Here is a 25,073-nt window from a genome sequence, read left to right as displayed (position 1 = left end):
ATATGGGAGCAAGGAGGGAAGCTTCAATTGGATCCTGAGGCTTCCCTCTCTTTAAGCATCTCAATTTGTGCCAGAGCTTCAGCTTTTTCACAATACACTGCTATGGAGAGAAAAAACAAAACAAAAACATGTACCAACACATACTAAAGTGTACTAAAAGCATACCAACGCATTATGTGTAAAATGGGAGAGGTCAGCAGCGATTGTTGCAGAGAATGATGAAGCTCTGTCCAATGGTGGACCAGTGTTTGCGATTTTAAATTTCTTTTTGCAGCTTCCAGGATGCGGTTGACAGGTGAGTGGTTGGGGAGGGGACCGTATGGGAGACCTGCCTGCATGGGGCGTCCCTGCTAGTGATGTAATCTACGATTACGTCCAACTGAAGCCTTCCACTTGGATGCTGCTTAATTTATGCAATTCCTACTAGATTTGGCATGGCAGGCAAAGGGTGTATAACAGTACACCTGATTGGCGCCTGCTGACCACATAAAGGTAGGAAATTGCTTTAGCTGGGAGTGAGCAATTGTGTGTGTTGCAGACAGCATTCAGTCTAGAGGGGGTGAATTCTTTGGTGGCGAGAGATCCAGGGCCCATCCACACTTCCCTCTGGGTATTGCATGGTGCTTTAGAGGCCCCAGCCAGTGAGAGATTAGCTGCATGCTTGTTTCTGGTGCGATTCAGACACTTCTTCAGCCAAATAGACCAGCAGGGCTGCCAGGCAACTGGTATTGCTTAAAAGTAAATATGGCAGCCTCCATATACCTCTCACTACAGTTATCCTTTAAGTTTTCCTGCCAATTTAAAGACAAATGACTTTGCACTTTCACAAGTACAAGAGAAAAAACTTTTCTAGCAGTCTACTCTCAGCAACATTATCAGCTTCTAATTAGAAGGACAAAAATATACCAGTCCACGATGTGCCTCCCGTTATAACCCCCTCCTCCCCAAGTGCTTGCGGCTGTAAACTTGCCCATTTGCAGTGTGCATGCTCGATTTTATGAACCAGGCGTACCCGGTAAAAGGAATCACTTCTGCATGATTCATGTTACTGAGCACATGCAGCTCATCTCATTAAGTTGCACATGCTCAGTGCAAATGCATCAATTCCCGTTTACTGGGCATGCACGGTTCAGAACTCGCACATGCCCACTACATATTTAGCCACAGACACCTCCTGACTAACTTATCGGATTGCCTGGCAGTTGAATAAAGTAAGCTCTTCCAAAAAATAAATAATAGGAGCACCCACCATTATTTTATTCTGTATACTAGTTTCAGTTCACATACCTTATCAGTTTTGCACACTGAGCCATGTAAAGGTTTCCTTTACAACACACCTGAAATGAAGTGGATATGGAGGCTGACATTTATTTCTTTTAAAGAATACCAGTTGCCTGGCTGTGCTGCTGAGCCTCTGTCTCTAATACCCTTAGCCACAAACCCTGACAACAAGGTGTCTGACTGAATTAACCATATGCTTGTTTCAGGTGTGCGATTCAGACACTACTGCAGCCAGTAAGATAGCCAGGCAACTGGTATTGTTTACAAGGAAATAAACATGGCAGCCACCATATCCATCTCACTTCAGGTGTACTGTAACCTCCTTAGCACTAGGATTCTTTCCAGGTTTTAGTTTCTAAAAGTGGAACAAGGTTTTCTCTAGAAAGAATCAGATTGCCAAGTATAGGCACCAAAGAGCCCCTCTGTTTAGACAGCCAGAGAGTGACCCCCCATGTGCAGAAAGCCCGAGCGTGACCCCAATATAGGTAGCTAGACTGTACCCCCAGTTATTGATAGCCAGAAAGTGCCCCCCCCCCCCAGTATAGATAGCAAGAGGGCCCCAAAGCATGGGTAGTCAGAGTGCCCCCCGCCTTTAGTATAGGTCATCAGAGGCCTTCCATCTCCTATGAAGAGTGTACAGTAGAGCCTGTAGATCACTCACCTCCCCAGGATATGGCAACATGCTGCAAGTCTTCCTCCTGTCCTGTGGGGGGCGCTGCATCTCTATGTGGTGATCGCCATCTGTCATGTGACAGACCGTAATCTCCGCATAGTGATGGTGCCCCGTACACATGCAGAAGACTGGCTGTTGCTGCTGGATCTCGGGGAGTTGAGTGATACTAGAGCTCCGCTGTGTACTCTGCACACGGCCCTCCTTCTGGAAATTTCTGTTCAAGGTTGCCAGTAATTCCTGGTAAAAGTGACCCAGACCTAGACTCCGGAATACCGCCAAGGGGGTTAAGAACAGGAAAAGTGGAGCTGGTACAATTATGATCCATGCAACGTTCTTACCCGGAGCAACTCCTCAGGCAGGTCTCCTCCGTCATTAATCCCCCTGTTCATAGAGATGAACCTCTCCACACCGGGCTTGTCCCGGACATTAGGATTGTGCAAACTAGTGTTCAGCATGATGACCGCAAACGACAAAACATAACACGTATCTGTATTGAGGGGGGACAAAATCAGCATCAATACAGCACTACAGCACAGAGCAGCATTAAGGACTGCGGTGTAACGAGGTTTCTGTATACCTGTGGACTGGAACACGCCCGGGTTACACATGCAATATCTCTGAGCGAACGCCTCCATCATTCGGTCTATTTTCTGGGCTTCTCCTGGTAGACGAAAACTCCACAAAAACTGCCTGTGTACCAAAGAAACAGTTTATAAATAACCCGGTATTAACTGGCACAGTCAAGTAGAAAGAACCACGGGCAGAAGTAACTAAACAGCAAATGTATCACAGACCTGGCAACAGAAACTGATCATAGGATGAAAACCACCATGACATCAATGTGTCATTACCATGATACGTGAAGTCTAGATTGACAAGGGAATGCTGGGAAAGGACTCAATCATTATGTCCAGTGCATTGTGTTACATCACACTGTACACATGGGGCCATCTGCATGAACATCACACACACAGAACATTTATATCACACTTTTCTCCTGGTGGATTGCAAAGGGCCAGATTTGCAGCCATTAAGATGCACTCAGTAGGCAGTAGCAGTGTTAGGGAGACTTGCCTAAGGTCTCCTCACTGAGTAGGTGCTGGCTTACTGAAGAGGAAGAGCCAAGATTCAAACCCTTAACCTGTACACTATGCAGGCACTGCACAGAAAGCCATGTCTGATGTTCCACTGCTGTACAATAAACGTTTGCACAGAACTATACATTACTGTGTGCGGCGCAGTACATATGAAGGAGTCAGCATAGAATTGGGCCACAGCACAGCGGCAAAAACACAATCTAGTGTGAACCAACCGAAAGTGCTTGCGCCATCTTGAATTATTTAGTATTTATATAGCGCCATTATTAGACCGAATGGTGATATTTTAAAAGGTGTTCAACATTTCCGAGAGCGAGTTTGGAAAAGGTCATCCTTTAGCATTTTGTGGACTCAGATGTTGTAACTGAAGTGAAAGCAAATGGCCACCAATCACTTTAAAAAACACATACTCATCACTCTATAGACTATCATAATGCATGTTTATAGCATTAGAAGGACCAGAAATACAGGAAATTCCACGAGTTGGAAAAAAGAAAATAATAGAAGACGGACTGGCACTGCGACGCATGACAGGTAATGTAGAAACGCACACTTACAGCACATTTATACATTGCAGGAACAGCGCCGGGAGTTTTGTTGCTCGACCTGATATCACTTCCTGTCACCACCATGCACCCAATCCAGCAAGTCGGCCTTACATCTTGCAGCATGTCTGACCGATGAATGTGTCCAATTTCGGCCCAAAATTGGTCACATCGTCGATCGGGCAGACACTTGACGGCACCAATTTTCATCCGATTATAATAATCGAATCAGATGGTCGATCAGCTACTAAGTTGCCTGATGTACGGTTACCTTAACTCTTTCAGGCAGCAAAAGAAAAAAAAAAAAAGAAAAACAGCCTGGTTAATGCGCTGTTCATATACGTTTATCTCATGTCACCTCGGGTACACTAATACTACTAGAGCTGTGGTATTTCACAATGACAGCAAAATCAGAGAAAGCCAGCTGTCCTGATAAAAAGTAGCTGCATGCACTGTGATAAACGCCTGACTGACAACACACTGCATTTCCACAGCTGAGGAACTCGTGATACACACATTTCCTGACAGGAAAGCGAATAAGATTTGACTGCATACATCTATGTGATTCTTGTGGGAAGGAAAGACCACAACTAATCAGATCATTAAAGGGAATTTGTCATGAGAGAAATATGAGAGCTGCCAACATGTTTTACTGGTTCTCTGGCTGACCTGCTCATCATATGGTTTTATTTTATGGTGAGTCACTGACCAGGGACAGGCTTGTAGGCCAAGACTTCTTCCTTCCTCTGTTGTAGGCTTATTTCCGGTCAGTGACTCAATATGTATGAAGCTAGGGAAGGGAACGCACAAACCAGGAAAAAAAGCTAATGGCTCATTTATTAACACTCTCCTCCAAGACCATAAAAGTAACGTCACAGATGGATTCACCCGGTACTTGCGTATTTGGATTATAAAGAACATGATACCATTGCTAAGCTTATGGGAAGCTCAGAACTGGGAATCCTGTGAACTCACCAGAAAGACCATGGGAAATATAAGACCTGAAGCAAGCGATCCAACGTGTCAGCAGCCACACAAAGAGGTCAAATATTTGTAGGCAGATATAGCCTTAAAGCGGATCCGAGATGAAAAACTAACAACTAACTTGTCTATGTATCTTATCTAAAGTTTAGATAGTTTGCACAGTAAATCTAGCTGCAAATAGCTTCAACAGTATATGATTATTTCTTTATGTGATACAATGAGAGCAGCCATATTCTGCTTGTCATCACACAGGCAAGCTGATCTGCATCTCCTCCCCTCAGCCTGTGAAAACTCCACTCTTATCTCCTTCCCTCTCCACCCCCTTGCCTCTGAAATCTCTGGCTCGTAATGCCGCCTCCTCCCCAGACTGAGCTCCCATGAGTACTTACTACATGGGGCTCAGAATGCCTAGGTGCTGGAGGAGCTGTGGGCGAGGCTTGTTTAAGTTTATATGTAATCAGGGTATTAAAACAAAACAAAAAAAAGTATTTGGCTTGAGGAATGCCCTATGAACTATATGTAAGGGGCACAATTATGCAATGAGTAGAAGTTCATCTCGGATCCACTTTCAAGTGGACATTAAAGGGATACTTAAGTCTGAGAAAAAAAAATGACTTTTACTCACCCGAGGCTCCCCTCAGCCTCCTGCAGGTGAACGGTGCCCTCGCCGTGTCCCTCCGATACACCTGGTCTCGCCGGCGGCCACTTCCGGTTTGGCCGTCACTGGCCGACAGGCTGGGAACGCGGCTGATTATCTGCGTCCCCGGCCGCAATAGCGCCCTCTATAATGCTATTGCGGCCGGGGACGCGGATAATCAGCCGCGTTCCCAGCCTGTCGGCCAGTGACGGCCAAACCGGAAGTGGCCACCGGCGAGTCCAGGTGTATCGGAAGGACACGGCGAGGGCACCGTTCACCTGCAGGAGGCTGAGGGGAGCCTCGGGTGAGTAAAAGTCATTTTTTTTCTCAGACTTAAGGTTCCCTTTAAGTCTTGCACAGGACAGAGGAAAAACAGAGAAATGCACCCTGTATGTACTTAGAGAGTTTAGCCCGTCTAATTCCCCCTCATCTGTGTCTAATCACCCATCATTTGATCCCTCAGCTGCGTTAGCTGGCTGCCACGGCAGAGCAGCTCATTGGTAAACACAAGATGTTAATATGTCTGTTTCCATGAAAGCAGGAAGTAGGCACTGCGGATTTATTGCAGGATTTGTATCAGCTGCAATAAAGAAATCTTTTTCTTTAAAGACGTTTATGCTGTTGCCTATCTTTTAGTGCAGAAAGTTAGTTCTACATTCATGTCCGCTTTAAAATGGACTATATCAATATCAACTGCCATGGACAACAGTAGTGCTTATAATAGGCTGCAAAAATATTGCAGAACATTCCACCCTCCACCACACTTCCACAGTTCTCACACCAGAAATGTCTACAAACGGAAAAGTTTGAGCAGTGAGTGTGTACACAGCAATTCTTTCACATTATGGGGTCATTGTACTGTGAGGGGGGGGGGGAGGGAAAGGTGGTAGGGGGATTGTACTAATCTTATTCAGGCAAAACAGGCGATTATGCCATGCCTGCAGATGCCCTTCAAAGAATTACTGCTACTTACAGGGTTGCAAAGTACTTCTACCAGGGATCTGTCGCAGATCAAGAAGTTGATCAAGCTTGTGGGAAAGTCTCCAAGCAGTGGTGAATTTGATTAAAGTGGATCCAAGATGAACTTTTACTCATTGCATATTTGTGTTCCTTTCCTATTGTTTATAGGGCATTCCTCGAGCCAAATAATTTTTTGTTTTTGTTTTAAATACTCTAATTCCCTAAAAACTAAACAAGCCACACCCACAGGTTTTTAGAGAGCCAAGGCACTTTCAGACAGTAGCAAGGGGGAGCTCAGTCTGGGCAAGAGGAGGGGGAGGTATTACTAGCCAGGGATTTCAGAAGCAGAGGGGAGGAGGGGGGATTAGGTTTTTTTTTGCTCAAGATGCAGATAAGCCTGCTTCTGTGTAATGTTTACAAACAACATGGCTGCTGTCATTGTAACAGGAATAGTCAATCATATTCTATTAAAGCTGTTTGCAGCTAGATTTGCTGTGTAAACTATCTAAACTTTAGATAAGATAGACAAGTTACTTGTTATAGTTAGTTTTTCATCTCGGATCCGCTTTAAAGAGACTGAATGAGGTGGAAAACACTGACACATATAGGGCCATGTGAAGATTCCATCTGTCTGATGAGCTTGTAAAGCAGTATAATGGCTTTCTCACATACGCCGGTACATGACAGCACAACAGTACATATGTGGGCGGCTGGCTGAAAGCTCACAGTACTGCAGGATGTACAATACGCATTGTGGTAGGACCACCACACAGCCCGCTTCAGCAGAAGGGGCTCAGGTACATCTATTGTACAATATACTATGTGGTCACCCCTAACTTTCAAAGTTACATAGCATAAGTGATCTTTTAAAAACTATTGTCTTTGGCATTCTTATGATCAAAAGATAAAATATTGTGATTCTTGGATTGGACAGGTGGTCTTCTTCTGAATTCCATCTACCTACCTCTTATGTGTCTTGGGATTTATGTTACTTTTGTCACTGTAATCACCAATTCTATTTTGTGCACCAATTCTGTATCCAGTATACCAGCCGGGGCGGATCTACCAAGAAGCCACCTGATTCATGCAGCAATGTCTTGGGGGCAGGGGGTTAATGGACGTTTGGACAAACAGTTTGGGCCACCTGGCGCCTGTCTCATCTCTCCTGTCTTCCTGGCACACACGTTACCCTCGTCATCCACACTACACACATCCCTGTACTTATTCGGCCGGTGGCACCTGCCAACCTTCCCTATGACATCATCGGGTATGCGCACCGGTGAAAGATCACCATGGACCATCATAGGGGAAGCTTTGGCACGCGATCAATCAGGCAGGGATGCTGTCTCCAGATCGGCCAATCACAGCTGCCTGCTGCTCCTTTTGCTAAGTGGAGCCAATGGTCTCGCAGGTGAGACCTTGGCACCCTCATTGGGCCAATCACTGCACTCAATAAGTAGGCAGTGATATCTGATAGGTCACAGGTTTAGTAGTTGTACACACCAAATTTTGATTGGGTAAGGTTACCACTTCCATGTAGCATTGGGAGCTTCCCTACACAATCTGTTCACAGAATGCGAAATCTGCTGGCCCCAATAATATATAGACGTGGAAAAATTGACTAGTTGTTGGATAATCAAATGTGTGTGTGTCTAAACACCAATACTGATATCTGCCTGGTCAAGTGATATCATAATCCATTATTCAGAAAGGTATAAATGCAATCCTTGACTTAAAGAGGAACTGTCGCGAAAATCGTAAAATTGAAAACACATACAAATAAGAAGTACGTTTCTTCCTGAGTAAAATTAGCCATAAATTACTTCTCTCCTATGTTGCTGTCACTTACAGTAGGTAGCAGAAATCTGACATTACTGACAGGTTTTGGGCTAGTCCATCTTGCCATAGGGGATTCTCAGCATGGCCTTTATTCTTTATAAAGACACTCCCTGAAGAAGATTTATACAAAGATGCTGACCAGCCTCCCTGCTCACCGTACATTTTTTGGGCAGTTGGATGGAGCAACTGCCATTCACTAAGTGTATTTTGAAAAGGAAATCCCTGTGAATCCCCTATGAGGAGATGGACTAGTCCAAAACCTGTCGGTTCTGTCAGATTTCTACTACCTACTGTAAGTGATTGCAACATAGGAGAAAAGTAATTTATGGCTCAATTTACTCTGGAAGACGTACAGGTTTACATATATTTTACATTTTAAGATATTCGCGACAAAGGTCCTTTAAGTGTTATCAGTAACTGCATGCCCAGAGGCCTCATTGCTTTGTGCTTTGCTATTCAAAAACTATCATAGCTTCAACCTTCATAACATTTTGATTAGTAATACAAGAGTTAAAAGAAATAATTACGAGAAATGATATAAAACGACCAGATGCAAGCCACATCAGCGTTCCTCATTTTTGCTGCTGGTTTTACAGCTTCCTGAATAGACTTTTGCTTATGCTCTGTGGCAGAAATTACCACTTCCCCTTTCACACTAGCCTTCCTGTTTCATTGCACATAAGCAACACAAAGGAAATGGTCAGTGGTTTTACATTAGCATGTATAGCTAGGCAACGGACCTGAGAGCTTGGACAAGGTTGAGATCTGTAAACTCGTGAAGGTCCACAAAAGAGTGAAGAACAGAAATGTTGAAGTCTTCCCTGCAAACGAAAGAAAACGTGCGAGTTGTAAATAGCTGTGCATACATTCCAGTAAGCAGACCTAATAGCCACTCATTGAGATAGGAGAGAACAGAAGTGGTTTAACCACATAGAAAAATGCAAAAATAAGCAATTGTTCTCTACACTACTAGTCTGAAAAATATTACAGTGCTGATATATCTCTCCAAATAAAAGGTAATCTCAGGCCCTATAAAGAGGTTACAGATTGCTGATCTTATACTGAATAGATTTAACTTCCCTGGCGGTATGGATAGGCTGGAGTGGTCCAGGGAAAAATATATGTTTTGGAATAGAAGATGCAATTTTCTTTCCCTAAAACTGGGGGGGTGCGCTTTATATACTGTTTATGCTTTAACTAATGGTGTAGTGCACAGGGAGCAATTACCACATCCAACGCCACGCTCTTCTCCCCTTTATTACGCTCCACTTCGTGTAAACATGCTCCTCCTCTCTTCCTAGCCATACATCGGCACACTGCAACCGCCTTCCACTATTCTGGTCCTCTGCACTTTTCCAGTAAAGGGACTCCGAGCAGTGCAGAAGCTATGGAAGGATGCATATCATTTTAAAAGATCTTTCATATATATATATATATATATATATATATATATATATATATATATATATATATATATATATATATATATATATATATATATATATATATATATATATATATATATATATATATATATATATATATATATATATATATATATATATATATATATATATATATATATATATATATATATATATATATATATATATCGCCGCCCTACGCCTTTTAGTTTTCGTTCGTTCGAAAAATAGAGAAAACTAAACGGCGTAGGGCGACGGTTTATGTGTCGTTGGAAAGAGGAGAAAGAGAGCTTTAAAATGATATGCATGTTTCCATAGTTACATTGTATTACACAGGGCGACTTTTTCTGCTGAATGGAGCTGCTGACTTTGAGATAAAGTCGCCCTGTGTAATACAATGTAACTATGGAAAGATGCATATCATTTTAAAGCTCTCTTTCTCCTCTTTCCAACGACACATAAATCGTCACCCTATACCGTTTAGTTTTCTCCATTTTCGCGATCGAAATCGCGGCCGTGGCAATTTCAATTTCGAAAATAGTGAAAACTAAAAGGCGTAGGGCGGCGGTTTATATATCATTGGAAAGAGGAGAATGAGAGCTTTTAAAATGATATGCATCTTTCCATAGTTTCTGCACTGCTCGGAGTCCCTTTAAGGCTGGTTTCACAGTGGGACGTTACAGGCGCACGTTAGAGCAGCCTGTAACGCACCCCACCGCACAGCAATGAAAAATCAATAGGCTGTTCACAGTGCCCATGTTGCGTTACTTAGTAACGCTGCGCCATAAGACAACGTACTGCATGCAGTACTTTATAAGCGGCAGAGCCGCGTTAGACTGCTTGCACATGCTCAGTAATGTTGGGGAGGAGCGGAGAGCGGCCAGGCACATGGCTAATTAATATTCACTGCACTCAGTGACGTGCAGTGTTTACTTCCTGGAGCGGCCGCTCTGTGCGGCAATTGGCCGGGCGGGACCACGTGATGCCGCATGCGTCCAAGAGTGCGCATCACAGTCGCCAGAGTGAGCTGCACAACGCGGCTCACTCTGACATCCACAGCAGAGAGCACCAGGCATTGCGTTAGGGGCACGTTATGCGACCATAACGTCCCCTAAAACGCAACGTCCTGGTGTGAAACCAGCCTAAAGGTCTCTTACTGTAACCCCAGTGCACGTGCATTATCTGACTACCCATAATAGGAAGCACACTCTGGCTACCTATATGGGGTCAACCTCTAGCTACCTAAACTAGGGAGTACAGACTGGCTACCTACACTCAGGGTTCACTCACTGGCTGCCTATACTTAGCGGTAGGAGTTTTTTTCCAGAGAAAGGAATTTTATCACCGTTATAAATTAAATCTGTGAAGAATCCTACCAATAAGGAGATAAAAATGTTGCAATAAAAAGTAGACTTTTTAAATTACAACAAATGTAATTTTGATATTATCCCCTTTAAAGTCCCCGAGACCCATGTTGTTTAAATATAGAATTCCAATAAGCCATTCTTAGTGGAACCAAATTTGATAGAGGTTTATGGTAATTTAATAAAATGATTGCATAGCATTGCTAAATTAACCTTTTACTTGTCAAAATAATAAAAGCATATAACATGTAGCCACCTTTCCATAAGTTCTATGTCAAGTGGATATACAAGATATGTACCTCTCTCCTAGATAGTCTCCGATGGCCGTCTTATTGAGCCCCTCCCCCTTGTAGAGGAAGCGAGCGATGTCCTCTGCGGTGTTTCTTAGCAGATCATTCTCCTGAAGGAACAGAATCCCCTGGAAAGAGATCATGCAGAAGACACTGTTACGGTAAGCAGCAGGAAACAAAACACCCCTTGTAAACTTAAACTGCAGCACTCAATACACAGCAACCAAATGGGCCAGAAGGGCGGTACGGTCACTCCATGACCAGTTAAAAAGAAATATACAAGTCATTTAGACATTACATTGGGCTTAATTCTGGTAGCTATGCGAGTGTAAAATTTTTTTGTAGGTAAAATACTTAGGGCGGTATATTCCTCTTTTCATTACCGAACATGCGGTAACGTGTGGTAAAAAGTGTGGTATTTCAGCGGTAAGCATGCAATAAATAATAGTAGTCTTTGTCTTCCATAAGTTAGGATAGTGTTTGGAAGATTTTTTTTTTTTTTTTTGCGGAGGGGGAAGGTGTATTTGATTATGTATCAACCTATGAAAAGTATAGGCATCACCTATAAAAAAAATAAAAATCCAGTAAATATTTGGAGTTTTATTATGTTGGCTTTGAAGAAGCCGAAATATTGTTCTTCGATTGTTTTCAGCTTATTATTATTTCTACTATTCTTTTCTATTAAACAGCCTGAATAGCAACTCCACTAAAACAGCAATAGGAACTCCACTAAAAACTGCAAAATGCATACAAATTGACTTTACCTCCAGGTACAGGCTACCTCCAGGTACAGGCAGGTCTTAAACTGATCGGTAAATTATGTGCCAACATGCCCCCTAATTTCCATGAGAATAACCATTTTAGGTAAAGTTAATGCAAATTACCTCATAATTTACTGCATGAGGTAAAACATGACAAAAACCTACCAGATTTGCTAAATGTCATTACCTCATGAGGTAAATTACCTTACATGAGGTAATTTGTTTAAAAACCGTACCAGAATGGAGGCCACTGTGTAATCTAAAACTCTCCATGACTTCTGTGAAGACAACACAAATATTACATGGCTTGTAATAGAGTCCAGCTACCTGTAAGCGGTACCTGCATTAAAAGGAAACCTGAAGAAAGAGGGATATGGAGGCTGCCATATTTATTTCCTTTTAAGCTGTGAAGGCGGTTATTACTTGAATGGACCATATAAGAGCCATCTTACGTTTGGAGGTGGCGACTGCAGCTTCCCGGATTAGCAATGGCATCTTTACTGGTAGAGCAGCTTCTAGCTTGCAGTGTACTGACGGAAAGGGCACACATTCAGCCCGTAGAGCTAACAGTAGCTTTCGCCATGTTAAACCAATAAACAATTCAAACACTGGTTGCTTTTGCAGTCGAAACAAAATTGACTACATTAGTCAATGTAATGACTCCTGAACTATGTTCTGGGCTGCAAATGACAGCTTCAGTGAAAACAGTTTACAGATAGGAGCTTATAATGTGGACCTGAACTGGACAGAAGGAAAACAGAGAAATGAACCCTGTATGTACTTTTAGAGTTTATCCTGTCTAATCCCCCCTCATCTGTGACTAATCATCACTGTCATTTTGTCTCTAAGCTGTGTCAGCTGGCTGCCTTGGCAGCGCAGCTAATTTGAAAGCACAGGACATGTCTGCTTAAATGAAAGCAGGAAATAGACACACTGCAGATTAATTGCAGGATTTGTATCAGCTGTAACGAAGACGTGTTTCTTTAAAGGTTATTATGCTGTTGCTTATTTTTAGAGCAGAGAGGAAGTTCTGAGTTCAGGTCCACTTTAAGATACCCAAGTTGAGGGAAGCCACTGGATGGTCCAGAGGCTTTTCAATGCATCCACGAGCTCACTGTTGCTCCGCAGGATCCCGCTGAGCATATCAGACAACAGCTTGCAGCATATGCTCTCCCGGCTGCACTCCCCTCAGAGTAGGAGCACAGCCATAGTGTGTCCAAGCCCTTGTTGAATATGTTCAGAGGTACCAGCGCTTGTAGGGCGGGCACCAGGAGGATCCAGGCAGCTGCTGGAACATCCAGAGGCTTTCCACTACTTAGGCCAGCATCTTATTTTTTAGTAGCACCACCATCTTCCGTAGCGTTGTACAATGTACAAAAAACTAAAATAATGGGGAGCAGAGATACATGAGCAGGTCAACATACTAAATAATTAGATCAAGCAGCAATACAAGTACAGATATATACAACTGATGTGTAGTTTGAAAAACATCACCAATACTGAGGGATGTTCATGTGATAAGATGCACAGAAACAGGAAGCACAAGGGAGAGGTCCCTGCCCTTGTGAGGTTACAGTCTACTCTAGAGTATCTAGTTTTATCATTAAAACAAACTTCAGGTGCCCCTAATGATAGTTCTTTAGCATGACTGGTTCAGAGAGAGGTTAATTTATTTTCTATACTGCTGGTGTTCATAGCTGGTAACCAGCAGACCATGGAGCTGTCAGGCTGGCTGCGGGTTTTCCTAGAGATGTCTGACCTGCAGCTCAGCGGAATATATAGATACAGAAATACGTATTGCGGGTTTAGCAGACATTGCAAAATGTAAAGGAGACACAATTCACATGCAATAGTTTATAGTTGCTTGCACTTATAAATATTACAATGAATTACACCTATACCCTCTATGAAGCTATACACAGGAAAAATTAAAAATGGTGAAAGGAGAACTGAATTGAGAGGTTTATAGAAGCTGCCATATTTATTTCCATTTAAATGTAACCCTCCTGGCGGTACGCAGTTTCTGAGGCTGCGTCCCCGAGAGGGATTTTTTGAATTAAAGTTGGTTTATCCTTGGTAGCTAGCACTAGGCTAGCTACCATTGTTCCCCAATCCCCCCCCCCCTTCTGATACCCCAGATCGCCGCTGCTATACTTTTCTTAGCCGCGATCCCGCGAGTGTCGCAGCCTCCCCAATGTGCTTCAGTCACTATGGCGACGATCAGACATGACATTTGACGTCATGCGCAATCCCGATCCTCCCCATAGCGAAGCCTGGCGCTGATTGGAGAGTCTGTGACATCGCGGGATCGCTGGGGGGTACGTATAACGGCAGCGATCAGGGGGGGGGGGGGTGTCGAATCTGTAGAGACCGGAGGGACTTGGGGGGCAATGCTAGCTAGCGAGCTGCTAGCTTATTTAAAAAAAAAAAAAAAAACTCCCGGGGCAGAGAAATCCTCTGCGGTGGCTACCCCGAGTGTAGGTCGGGGTTACTGCCAAGAGGGTTAAACAATAACAGTTGCCTGGTAGCCCTGGTGATCTATTTGCTGCAGTAGTGTCTGATTCACAATAGAAACAAGCACGCAGCTTATCTTGTCAGGTCTGACAATAATATTAGAAACACCTGATCTGCTGCATGCTTGTTCAGCGTCTATGGCTAAAAGAATTAGTGTGTTGCTCCAAACCCCCTCCACTTTAAAGACCACCATACATCAGGAGAAAAGTAGCCTCAATGTATGCAATAAGAGCAATCACCAAAACAAAATATTGCAGCATATGTAATATACATTCGAACCATCACTTCAGAATAGGAAAAACAGGAATACCTTTTTGGGATCCATATTGAATTTCTTTCTGCCCATTCCTATTTTTCGATTTCTTTGCAATGTTTTACTGCACAGTGTGAAAAGAAAGAAAAATGATTTAACATCAACCACAATGACTAGATAAGCCAAACAATAGCAATTTATATTACCAAAGTAACAAATTGATAAACTGAATAATCTGAAAATAATCTGCTTCTACAAATCATGAGTAATAATGGATGCTGTGGTTTTAAAATATGCCTGCATTTCCCCAGCTGTGAGCAGATGAGATTTCTGCATATTAACCATGTTGGGGAAGATTTTCAGGGTAGCATTAAATTGTTGCTTATTTTCCACGTTTACACAAACTGAGTGCCTGGAGTAGCTGAGCCTTTAACTTGTGCTTTTCAAATCAATCAATTGAAAAAAAAAAATGTTCTGTTAACCCTAATATGCAAAAATGAACTGAAAGGATTTCTCATTTCTCAGCACAAAGCTGGAATCTCACTGTAAATAGTGTAAAATGTATATCTGACAGAATAATGAATTTAAATGACATGTAAAAGGTAAACTTAAGTGACCTGGGCACATGATGAGATAGACATGTACGTACAGTGGGAAGCAAACCAATAAATATGGTGTGTTCCTTTTTTTTCCTCTTTCTGCCTGAACGTCAATATTCAGCTATGCAACTGACAGTTTCTCTCCAGTCGGACTATAGCTCCCCTTACTGGCAAGGAATTACAGACCAAACACATTCCAGACAGAACAGGGCTACTGAGAGCAGGGGATAAATAAAAGGGTCAATAGTTTATATATTTTAGCCCCCTGAGATACAGGGCAAACTGGGTCATGGAATTGCTACAAAATAGACTAAGATATCAAACATAAAATAAAACTGTGCAATATATAAAATCTATATATAAATACATTTGGAAGTAGGAAGAAGGCTACAATTGTTCTCCGTTTATTGTCACTTAAGGTGCACCCGAGGTGACATGATAAAATAAACGTGCATGTACCGTGCAAAACATTGATAACCAGGCTGTTTTATTTTGCTGCCTAATAGTTAATTTCTATGCATGGAAGTGACAGCTTCGGTCCTGTCGGTATCTTGTCGGGAATATAGTAAGTACCATTAGTAAGCTAATTACGGCCATAAAGGTTTTCCTGGCAGAATACAACTTCTGAGAGCAGAGGGAGAAAAAAATACATGCACTATTGACCTTTTCTAACTCAGGGACACTTAGTAGGCTGCCACTGATTATAGTCAGTAACACATTCAACCTACTTTGTAAATGTTTAAATGTAAACCTTGGGATACTTAAGAGGTACAGACTAACCAGCAAGCTCATGGTGACCCAGAACTCATTGGAGTGTGTAAGGGACTACAATGGTCCTAAAAGCCCCCTTACTAAGATGTTAAGAAAAACAAAAATTTGCTTTCCTAAAACAGAAAGAATTTGTGATAATTCAGGTTGGAGTGAGCTCGAGATGTCTCCCAGAGCACCACTGCTGAATATATGCAAATTAACCATTGTACCCTTAGAAGCTAAACACACCTCCAGAACCGCTGGAATGCAATGATGTGTCAGCTTGTTAAATTGTACAGAGCCATAATAATGGTTAATTTGCATATATTCAGCAGTGGTGCCTGGGAGACATCTCGAGCTCACTCCAACCTGAATTATCGCAAATTCTTTCTGTTTTAGGAAAGCAAATTTTTGTTTGGGATACTTAAAAAGTCATTTTTAGGATTAGAAGGATAAATGTAATTTTTTTTATTTTTTACACTAAAGAGATAAATGTAATATTTTATCCAAGTTTATTTTCACCTCGGGTGTCCTTTAAGGGTCACTTTCAGTGTTACACATTTCGGTGGACAAGCTGATCTGACATGACTAAGAAGAAAGGCTCACTATAGCACAGTGCAAGGAGCAGTCCTACCTTCCTTCATTGGCCTCAAGGCCTTCCACCTCATTCATGGCATCGCTCAGCTCATCTCGCAGCCTCTGGATCTCCACCAGCAGTTCCTGTTTCCTGCGGCGGATGTTCTCCAGCTCAATGCGCTCTTCAGGAGTCAGGTCAGCAGGGACTACAAAGGAAGCATAAAAATAAACATTCTCAGGGTCTCTTATGTACAGCACCGGCATAGCACTCATAGTGAAAGCGTGAGATGGGGCAGTAAAATCTCTCTCTGCTATTTAAGCAAAAAACCCATCTCCTTGAGGCTGAACAGCTTTATCCTTCGCTGTCAGGGTCAGACTCGCCTGCGCTAATGACCAGCTTCCCATTAACCAAGCAATAAAAGCCGTAAATCGATTGGTGGAACTGACAGTTATTGTAGATTTTATTTACATCATCTGAACCCTTCAGTAGGGCTGATGTTAGCAGCCATTGTGAAAGCTTTATAGGAGTTTATTACAAACCGTCTCTAATAGAACCTCTAACACAATAACTGATACTTTGTTTAACGGACAGAACTATGCGCAGCTGGTGCAGGAAACACATGAACCATTGTCACGCTCCCCCTAACCAGAGACAGGCCTGTACAGTATAATCACCACTAGATCGCACACGCCACGGCCCTTTCACACGTCTGCTGGTTAAATGAACAATCCGCTCATGTTCTGCTTCAATGGGATGTGAGCTGCAGCACATACTATGACGAAAGGCAAAACACAAAAACATGAGCCAAGCACTTATATCGCTGGAGGGAATCTGCTCGGAAAGGACTGGAAATTGTTCCCTAACTCAGAAACCAGCCCAGATGCCCTTCTCCCTCAGGCTGAATTATACTGAACACATTTGTTGGCAAGAAGCCACAGTCTTGGCACACCAGTATGGGCGTCAGAGGGAGGAAAGGTGAGGGCAACTGGTTGTCTACTACAGGGCTGCGGAGTCTGAGTCGAGGAGCCGGAGCAATTTTGGGTACCTGGAGTCGGAGTTGGTGGTTTCAATAAACTGAGGAGTCGGATGATTTTTGAAACAAATCCATAGCTTTTGTAAAAACTAGACTAAGGAGTCGGAGCAATTTTGGGTACCTGGAGTCGGAGGTTTTATAAACTGAGGAGTCTGAGTCGGATGATTTTTTTTGTACAGATTCCACAGCCCTGGTCTACTACTACCACCTATTGCAAGAAGAAAAAAAAAAAAACATGTATATTTATTTCCTTTTAAACAATGCATATGGCCTGGCTGGCCTGCTGATCCTCTGCCTTTAATACCTTTAGCCATAGACCCTGAACAAGCATGCGCATCAGGTGCTCTGACTGAAGTCTGAGTAAATTAGCGGCATGCTTGTTTCAGGTGTGTGATTCAGACACTACTGCAGCCAAAGGGATCAACAGGATGGCCAGGCAACTGGTATTACTTAAAGGGAAATATACAAGGAAAGCTCGCTTTAGGTTCCGTTAAAAGTGGACCTGAACTCAAAACTTCCTCTCTGCTCTAAAAAAGATACACAACAGCATAACAACGTTTAAAGAGACTGTAATAAAAAATAAAAAGTTCCCCTGGGTGGTACTCACCTCTGGATCCTATTGAGGCTTCCCCTGTCCTGTGTCCCACGGTGGTCTCGCTGCAGCCCACTGAATGCAATGCCGACAATTTGTCAGGCTTTGCAATGTATACCTCTCCCTGTTCCAGCGGGGGGCGCTGTTGAGGCTCTCGGCTCAGAAATAGCCGATCTTTGTCAGGTCTGCTCTACTGCGCAGGCGGACCCTACTGGGTTCGGCTATTTCCACCTATTCCGTGCAGAGAGCCGCTACTGCGCCTGCACTGGAGCCGGGAAGGTAAATATCGACATTCCCGCCATATGGGGCGCTCTATCGCTGCCGGCGTGGGATGGAGAAGCCTCAATAGGATCCAGAGGCTTCCCCCTTCCGAGGCGAGCACCCACCAGCGGCATTGTTTATCAATACAGATCCTCTTTAACTACTTTCGGACCGAGCGAGTACGAATCTACGTCGGGCAGGGGGCGCTGCGGTCCTGACCGGACGTAAACTCTACGTCCCATTGACCGCGCACCCCCGCCTGTCCGCGTCGCTCGGTCCGCTCTGCCCCCGCCGCAATGTGATGCCCTGCCGCCTCTATGACGGCAGAGCACTGTGAGCCGGGCAGGAGCCGTTTTCATTGGCTCCTGGCCCTGTCATTCATGTAAGCCTTTCCCATTGGCTTACATGAAGTGACAGGGTCAGGAGCCAATGAAAGCGGCTCCTGACCGGCGCACAGCACTCTGCAGTCATAGCGACGGCAGAGAAAGCAGCCTGCGGCGGGGACAGAGCGGCGTGTCCGGCGGGAGCGACGGTAACTTGCGGCGATTCGTCGGGAAGCGGCGGTTTGCTGGACCAGCACCCTCTGGTCCTTAAGGGGGCAAAGGGTGCTGGTCCAGAAAGGGTTAAAGAAAAAACATCTCTTTGTTACAGCTACCGTAGTGGAGATAGTACGCACTCCAGTAAGAATGACGTTTTGATGTGCCTGGAGTAAAGGACTATAGGCCAAAGTCCTATATCTCAATGTATGAAGATAGAGTCCGGCACCATCTAGTTCTTGCTCTTTTACTTTAATAAAAGAATACTGGCATAAGTACAACGTTTCGGAGGACTAACCTCCTTTATCAAGTGTTACCAGCATCTACAAATACATGTTATTCATTGCAGTTTATATAGAACATGGATTCAAAAATTAGCCAATCAGCTGTGCTGTCGCATTATAGCTACCGTAATTCAAATCTTGAAATAAATCTGCAGTGTGTCTACTTCCTGCTTTCATGGAGGCAGACATATTGTTAACATCCTGCGTTTACCAATTAGATTCTCTGTTGTGGCAGTTAGCTGATACAGGCGAGGGATCAAATTACAACTTGTGATTAGGCACAGGTGAGGGGGAATTAGACAAGCTAAACTCTCTAAATACATACAGGGTGCATTTCTATAGGTTTTCCTTCCGTCCTGTGCAAAAGTTCAGGTCCACTTTAAAGTGATATATGGATGCTTGTCAGTGAGATGCAAATAAATTCCTTGCTGATGCAGAATTATGTAAATATATGCAACTTGAAAATGGGCCAATCAGATCCTGCCAAGGTGGAATTACTTGCATCTTACTGGCCATCCCTTTCCATAATAGGAACCAGGGTGACCGATGTCCAGTGCTCTCTGAATCAGACATACATTGGTTTCAGGCATGACAGGGCCAACACATAGCATATAATCCCAGATTCCTCAGTTTGTGGGCGGATGGAGCTTTCAAAAGCCAAAATTTCTAATACAGTTTTCCATACAAGTCACAAAAGGGTTCTGATTCTGCCTCCTATTGTGCAAAATAATTTACTATTCAACTAAACCCTTGTAATGGATTCCTGGCATGGCATATTTATGCTAATTAGCCGCAGTAACGCTTCTATTTCTTGCCTTTCAGCATGAATGTTGCAGGGTTAAATGTCACATCGATGTGCTGCTTACACAGCATGTATTTATCTGCAGCTCCAGCTGTGGAAGAGCAGGGAAATTACCACGATCTATTGATCAGTTTTCTGGGTAATCTATTCAGGTCTTATTCAGCACAGTGACTTTTCTCAGTCTGCAGAATTGCTCCAAATTCAGCTATTGCAACAATTAATGGAGAAATATTTAAACAGCCAACATAACCACAAGCCGTCATTCCTGGTACACACCTTCAATTTTGACTAGCCAATCATTGACCAGTTTTACCCCCTCCATGTAGTAAGAAAGTTTCCCTTCACAAGACTCTCATACTACTTGGAGGTGTTCAAAATGGTTAGTCATTGGCCAATCAACATTGAAGGTGTGTACCAGCACGTCTGAGCCTGGTAGGGTAAAGGATACCTTAAAAGAGACTAACAAAATTTTCAGCCTTTTTCTTCTATCCTATAAGTTCCTATACCTGTTCTAATGGGGTCTGTCTTACTGCAGCCTTTTCTAGTTGCACTGTCTCTGTAACACATCTAATCTTCTTTTCTTTGTCAAGCCTTGTCAAGCCAAAGAGGAATGCAGTGCCTCTGCTGTGATAGAGAGAAGTTATGCATGCCCCCTCCACACCCACTGCAGGCTCTGTGTGTGTGTGCGCTTTGTTTATTAGTCACAGACAGCTCTCTGCTTTCAGTTTCAGCTAGTCTGTGTGGCCTAGTGCACACCAGAGCGGTTCGGCTGCGTTTTGCGATCCGCTTGCGGCTGAGGATATGCTTGGGTAATGTATTTCAATGGGCTGGTGCACACCAGAGCGGGAGGCGTTTTGCAGGAACGCAAACTCCCGGGGTGAGGCATTTTTTGGATTGTGGATGCGTTTCTGCCTCAATGTTAAGTATAGGAAAAACGCAAACCGCTCTGAAAAACGCTTGTTCAGAGCGGTTTTGCCGGCGTTTTTGTAACAGAAGCTGTTCAGTAACAGCTTTACTGTAACAATATATTAAATCTACTACACCAAAACCGCTACACAAAACCGCACAACGCTAGCTGAAACGCTACAGAAAAAGAAGAAAAAGCGTTTCAAAATCTGCTAGCATTTTGCGGATCTGCTAGCGGTTTTTGGTGTGCACCAGGCCAGAGGGAAGGGAGCTTCCCATGTTGAGAAACTGAGAATGCCGGACTGGAGTTTAATATATATTATACACAAACATCACTTCCTGGTTAGCAGCCATGTTTTTTGTTTGTAAACACTGCCTAAAACTGGCGATCAAAAGCCAGGATCACGGCGGGGAGCGGAAATGGCGAAATGGGATCCAGGAGATCACAGTGACTCGATTGGTATGTTTTTTATTGTACAAATCGGACAGTACAGATTCTCTTTAAAGCATACCAGAGCCCAACTTAATCTGTAAAAAAAACAAAACAAAAATAACACATATTGTGCTGGTGGGTGGGTGTTCGTGGTCACTTACCGCACCTCCTGCTGTTTTGAGGAAAAAACCTGCTGCAGCCTTTGGCACCCAGCCAACGCATCTCCTCAGCGTCAACTGCAGAGGGCTGAGGAGCACTCATGCTGTGACACCAGAAAAAAATGGGAGCAAGGCCGCGCATCTAGCGCAAGTAACAAGAGCGCGGTCACAGGAAGAAGAAAGGGAATACTGCGGTTGGACTGGACATGAACCAGAACGGGGCCGGGATTATAGAAAATAACAGCATGCAGGGGAAAACAGAGGGCATATTATTTTCCTTTAACAGATTAAGTTGGGCTCTGGTATCCTTTAAGGGGGCAGAGACCGCAGGTACTTGAGTGGTTAATTGTCCAAGGATCTCAGAAGTCAGGACATGGACTTGTGACCCAAAAACACTGACCAGACAACATATGGAAGAGAATCGCTGTAATTCCAGTCACAGTATTATCCTATGGCTGCATCACCAAGCCCTAGAAATGCCACAAATCATCATGTCTTTTGGGCCAGAATGACCGGTATGGGGTCGCAAAGCATTCTCTGAGGTTTTACCAACAAGTCTGAGAAAAACTAAAGCAGACAGCACTAAGTACCTCATGACAGGAAGTCATGTATACTTAGGCTGAACAAATACAAAGCGGGTCAGCTAAGACAAAACTGCTATGTTAGTTTAGGTTTAGAATAAATATGTGAAGGTTAAACTAAGTAGCAGCTTTTCTTTATCTTTCAAGGACTTGGCCAGTGAGGTCTCAGCCTAGTGCCCTACCAATGAGGTACTCCTAGTGCCCTCCCAAGGTCATTATGTAAGGGATCTATTCTCATTTCATAACACTGCATGTATTACCTGAAGCCTCCTACACACTAGGCATAACCTGGCCAAAGCTGGGGCAGACAGCCGAAAATCTAGCATGTGTACAGGTGTCCCACAACATGCTGACTAAGTCTGCATTCACATAATGGCTTGCTGCACTTCAATGCAACGTTCACAGTGTGGTGGGTACGTTGCAGTACAACGGCGTGCAGCGACAATGTGTTACCGCAACCCACGCCGACTGACCGTGAAGCAAACTTTTCATTGACTGTATGCAACGCGTTCCTGCTGCTACAGGGAATGCAACTGCCACTGTGAACCTAGCCTAAAGCAGACCTTTAGCATAAGCTGCAGTTAGCAGCATACAATTTTCTGTTAGATTCTTCTGTAATGCTGGGCATACACGGACAGCCTGATGGCTCGATTGATAATATCCAATCTGTCCGATACCCTGCTGGAACGATAGTGCGCTCGATTGAGAACAATGGGAGAAACGAGCGGGGATCGATCCGCGCGGACGGCGCATAATCTATGCCATGTATGCCCGGCATTAGAATGCATAATTAGATTATTTTCTGGAGAGAATGGTCATTATCTCTGGTGCATTGTCTTCTGTTTATCTCCTGCTGAGTAGAACACTGCCTAATTGCTCAGCAGATAGATCGTAAGATAGATACATTTCCAACATGTTGAACTTTATCTGGCAGGTAAGGCCCATACACACAGATCGCTCAAGTCCAGTCTTATCAGCTGAACGACAGACTGTACAAACGCCCGACTTGACGTCCAAACATCGGTCGTTTGCGAAAATCAGACGTGTGTATGGGCCTTTATGCTGGGCATACATGGTTAGATAGTTCTTATCAATCAAGACGCTGATGGCTCGATTGATAATATCCAACCTGTCCGATCACCGTGGCGGATCGATTCTGCGCTTGATCCCCGCAGGCGGACAATGTGAGAAACGAGCGGCTGACGAGCAGGAATCGATCCACGGGGACGCGCTGGCATCGAGCTGCTGGCTCGATGCCAGCGCATAAAAGCACCATGTATGCCCAGCATAACAGAAAATTGTATGGTGTATTCCCAGCATTAGGGACTATGTGTTATAACACATTATGATAGCGGCAATTGTAGTCACTCTCCACCTCGGCTACACTAGATAAGGTGAAGGGCCCCTCCCCCTGCGGAATATGCCATTGCTTTTTTTTCTGGAGGCTGGGCTACCTACTCCACACCCAGCTTCCATCTCTGTGGGCAATTGCGTGAGATTGGTTTCTCTCCTCAAAGAACAATCTTGCACGATTACGCCACAGTTCTTGGGGTAGGCTACAGAGCTGGGCTACAAATGTGCCTCATGTCCAGAAAACATGTATGTGCTGAAACCACGCACATACAAGTGTGAACCATCCCTGACATGTGCAAATGGTATGTGGCTAACTGGTGCAGAAGAAAAGCACCTACACGTGATTGTATCATTAACCAACCAATCAAGAGACAATCATCTCATGTCTGGCAGATAGCTTAAAGGGAACATGAAGCAAGTAAAATGATTTAAAAATAAACACATAACGTAGCTGCAAATGAATATTACATTCTAACCTCACTGTCAGTTCATCTCAGAAGCTCACCATTTTCAATGATCCCATCCAGTTCTGACAATATTTTGTCAGATCTGAAATATACCAGTTGCTGTCAGTTATAGATCAGCAGCTGTCCGTTACAACTGAATGTGCAAGGTAATGTCCATGTTTCCCTATGGCTCAAGTGGGTGATATTACAGTTTAACAGTGTGCTGACCAGGAAGCTGTTATGGGGCAATGGCAATTTTTAAAACGGAAGACAGAGAATTCCATTGATCACAGTGGACAAATGGGACACAGGAGAGAAGAAAGATTGAGGAATAGACTACACAGGAGGCAAGTATGACCTGTGTATGGTTATTTTGACTTTTTATTTCCAGTTCAGGTTCTCTTTAAAAAAGGCATCTGAACTTAGGAATGTTTTTCAAATAAAGTCTGAACCAGAAGTCTACTCACAAAAATTATGCCACATACACACTGTTTATACAGACACGGGAGAAGTGCCTTACAGGAGAAATAACCCAGTCAACAAGGCTCAGGGTTGACAGAACTGGCTGGTGCTCTGACCCACCGCACACTTCCTCTTTCCGGCTTGAAGGAGGAAGTGCATGTAGTGAGGCTTGCAATGCGTCCAACAGGACGTGTGCAACCTGTTTGGAGCGCAGGGAGGACGATGGCCTTATGGGTAACTAACCCCTTGTCATCCAGCCGCACAGCTGAGGCAATTAAGCCTCATTTAAATAATGAATTTGAGTTTTTAGGGACTCGTGACTCCTCGTGAGCCCATCACTGCCCAGCTGAAACTTCTAGTACTGTATATGCAAACATCTGTCAGGGGGCTGCAGAGGCAGAGATGACCCTGTAGCGCCTGCAGCAGCTCTTATCTCTTGAGGCCCATTTCCATGTGTGTCCGGCGTGCGTTTCCAATTCACATGCTGTTCCATTTACCCGTGCCTTGCCCATCTATGGGGAAATTGCATGCGTAATGTAAAATTATTCACCATGCTGCCCCCCCAATACGATTCAGAAGCCTACTGATTTTAATAGGATGTGGTTCCCTGTCTGAATCGCATGTGGGACAATGCTTTGCATTTGCAATAGTGGAAATGGGCCTTGGTTAGCAATTCCT

General features: G+C 43.8%; 1 protein-coding gene across 1 annotated transcript in view; it reads right to left on the bottom strand.

The window, feature by feature from the left end:
- Positions 1 to 25,073, bottom strand: part of CYTH2 (cytohesin 2) — a 67,557-nt gene that overhangs the window by 16,591 nt on the left and 25,893 nt on the right. Inside the window, exons 2-7 of the mRNA XM_068241285.1 lie at positions 16,606 to 16,753; positions 14,680 to 14,746; positions 11,104 to 11,222; positions 8,757 to 8,837; positions 2,532 to 2,644; positions 2,293 to 2,441 (exon numbers count right to left, since the gene is read on the bottom strand). Coding sequence (XP_068097386.1) covers positions 2,293 to 2,441; positions 2,532 to 2,644; positions 8,757 to 8,837; positions 11,104 to 11,222; positions 14,680 to 14,746; positions 16,606 to 16,753 — 677 coding nt within the window. The remainder of the gene's footprint in view (positions 1 to 2,292; positions 2,442 to 2,531; positions 2,645 to 8,756; positions 8,838 to 11,103; positions 11,223 to 14,679; positions 14,747 to 16,605; positions 16,754 to 25,073) is intronic.

The sequence above is a fragment of the Hyperolius riggenbachi genome, chromosome 6 (assembly GCF_040937935.1).
Source record: "Hyperolius riggenbachi isolate aHypRig1 chromosome 6, aHypRig1.pri, whole genome shotgun sequence".
NCBI classification, from domain to species: Eukaryota; Metazoa; Chordata; class Amphibia; order Anura; family Hyperoliidae; genus Hyperolius; species Hyperolius riggenbachi.
Note: the sequence above shows the minus strand (reverse complement) of the source record. Positions and strands in the feature narration are given on the sequence as shown.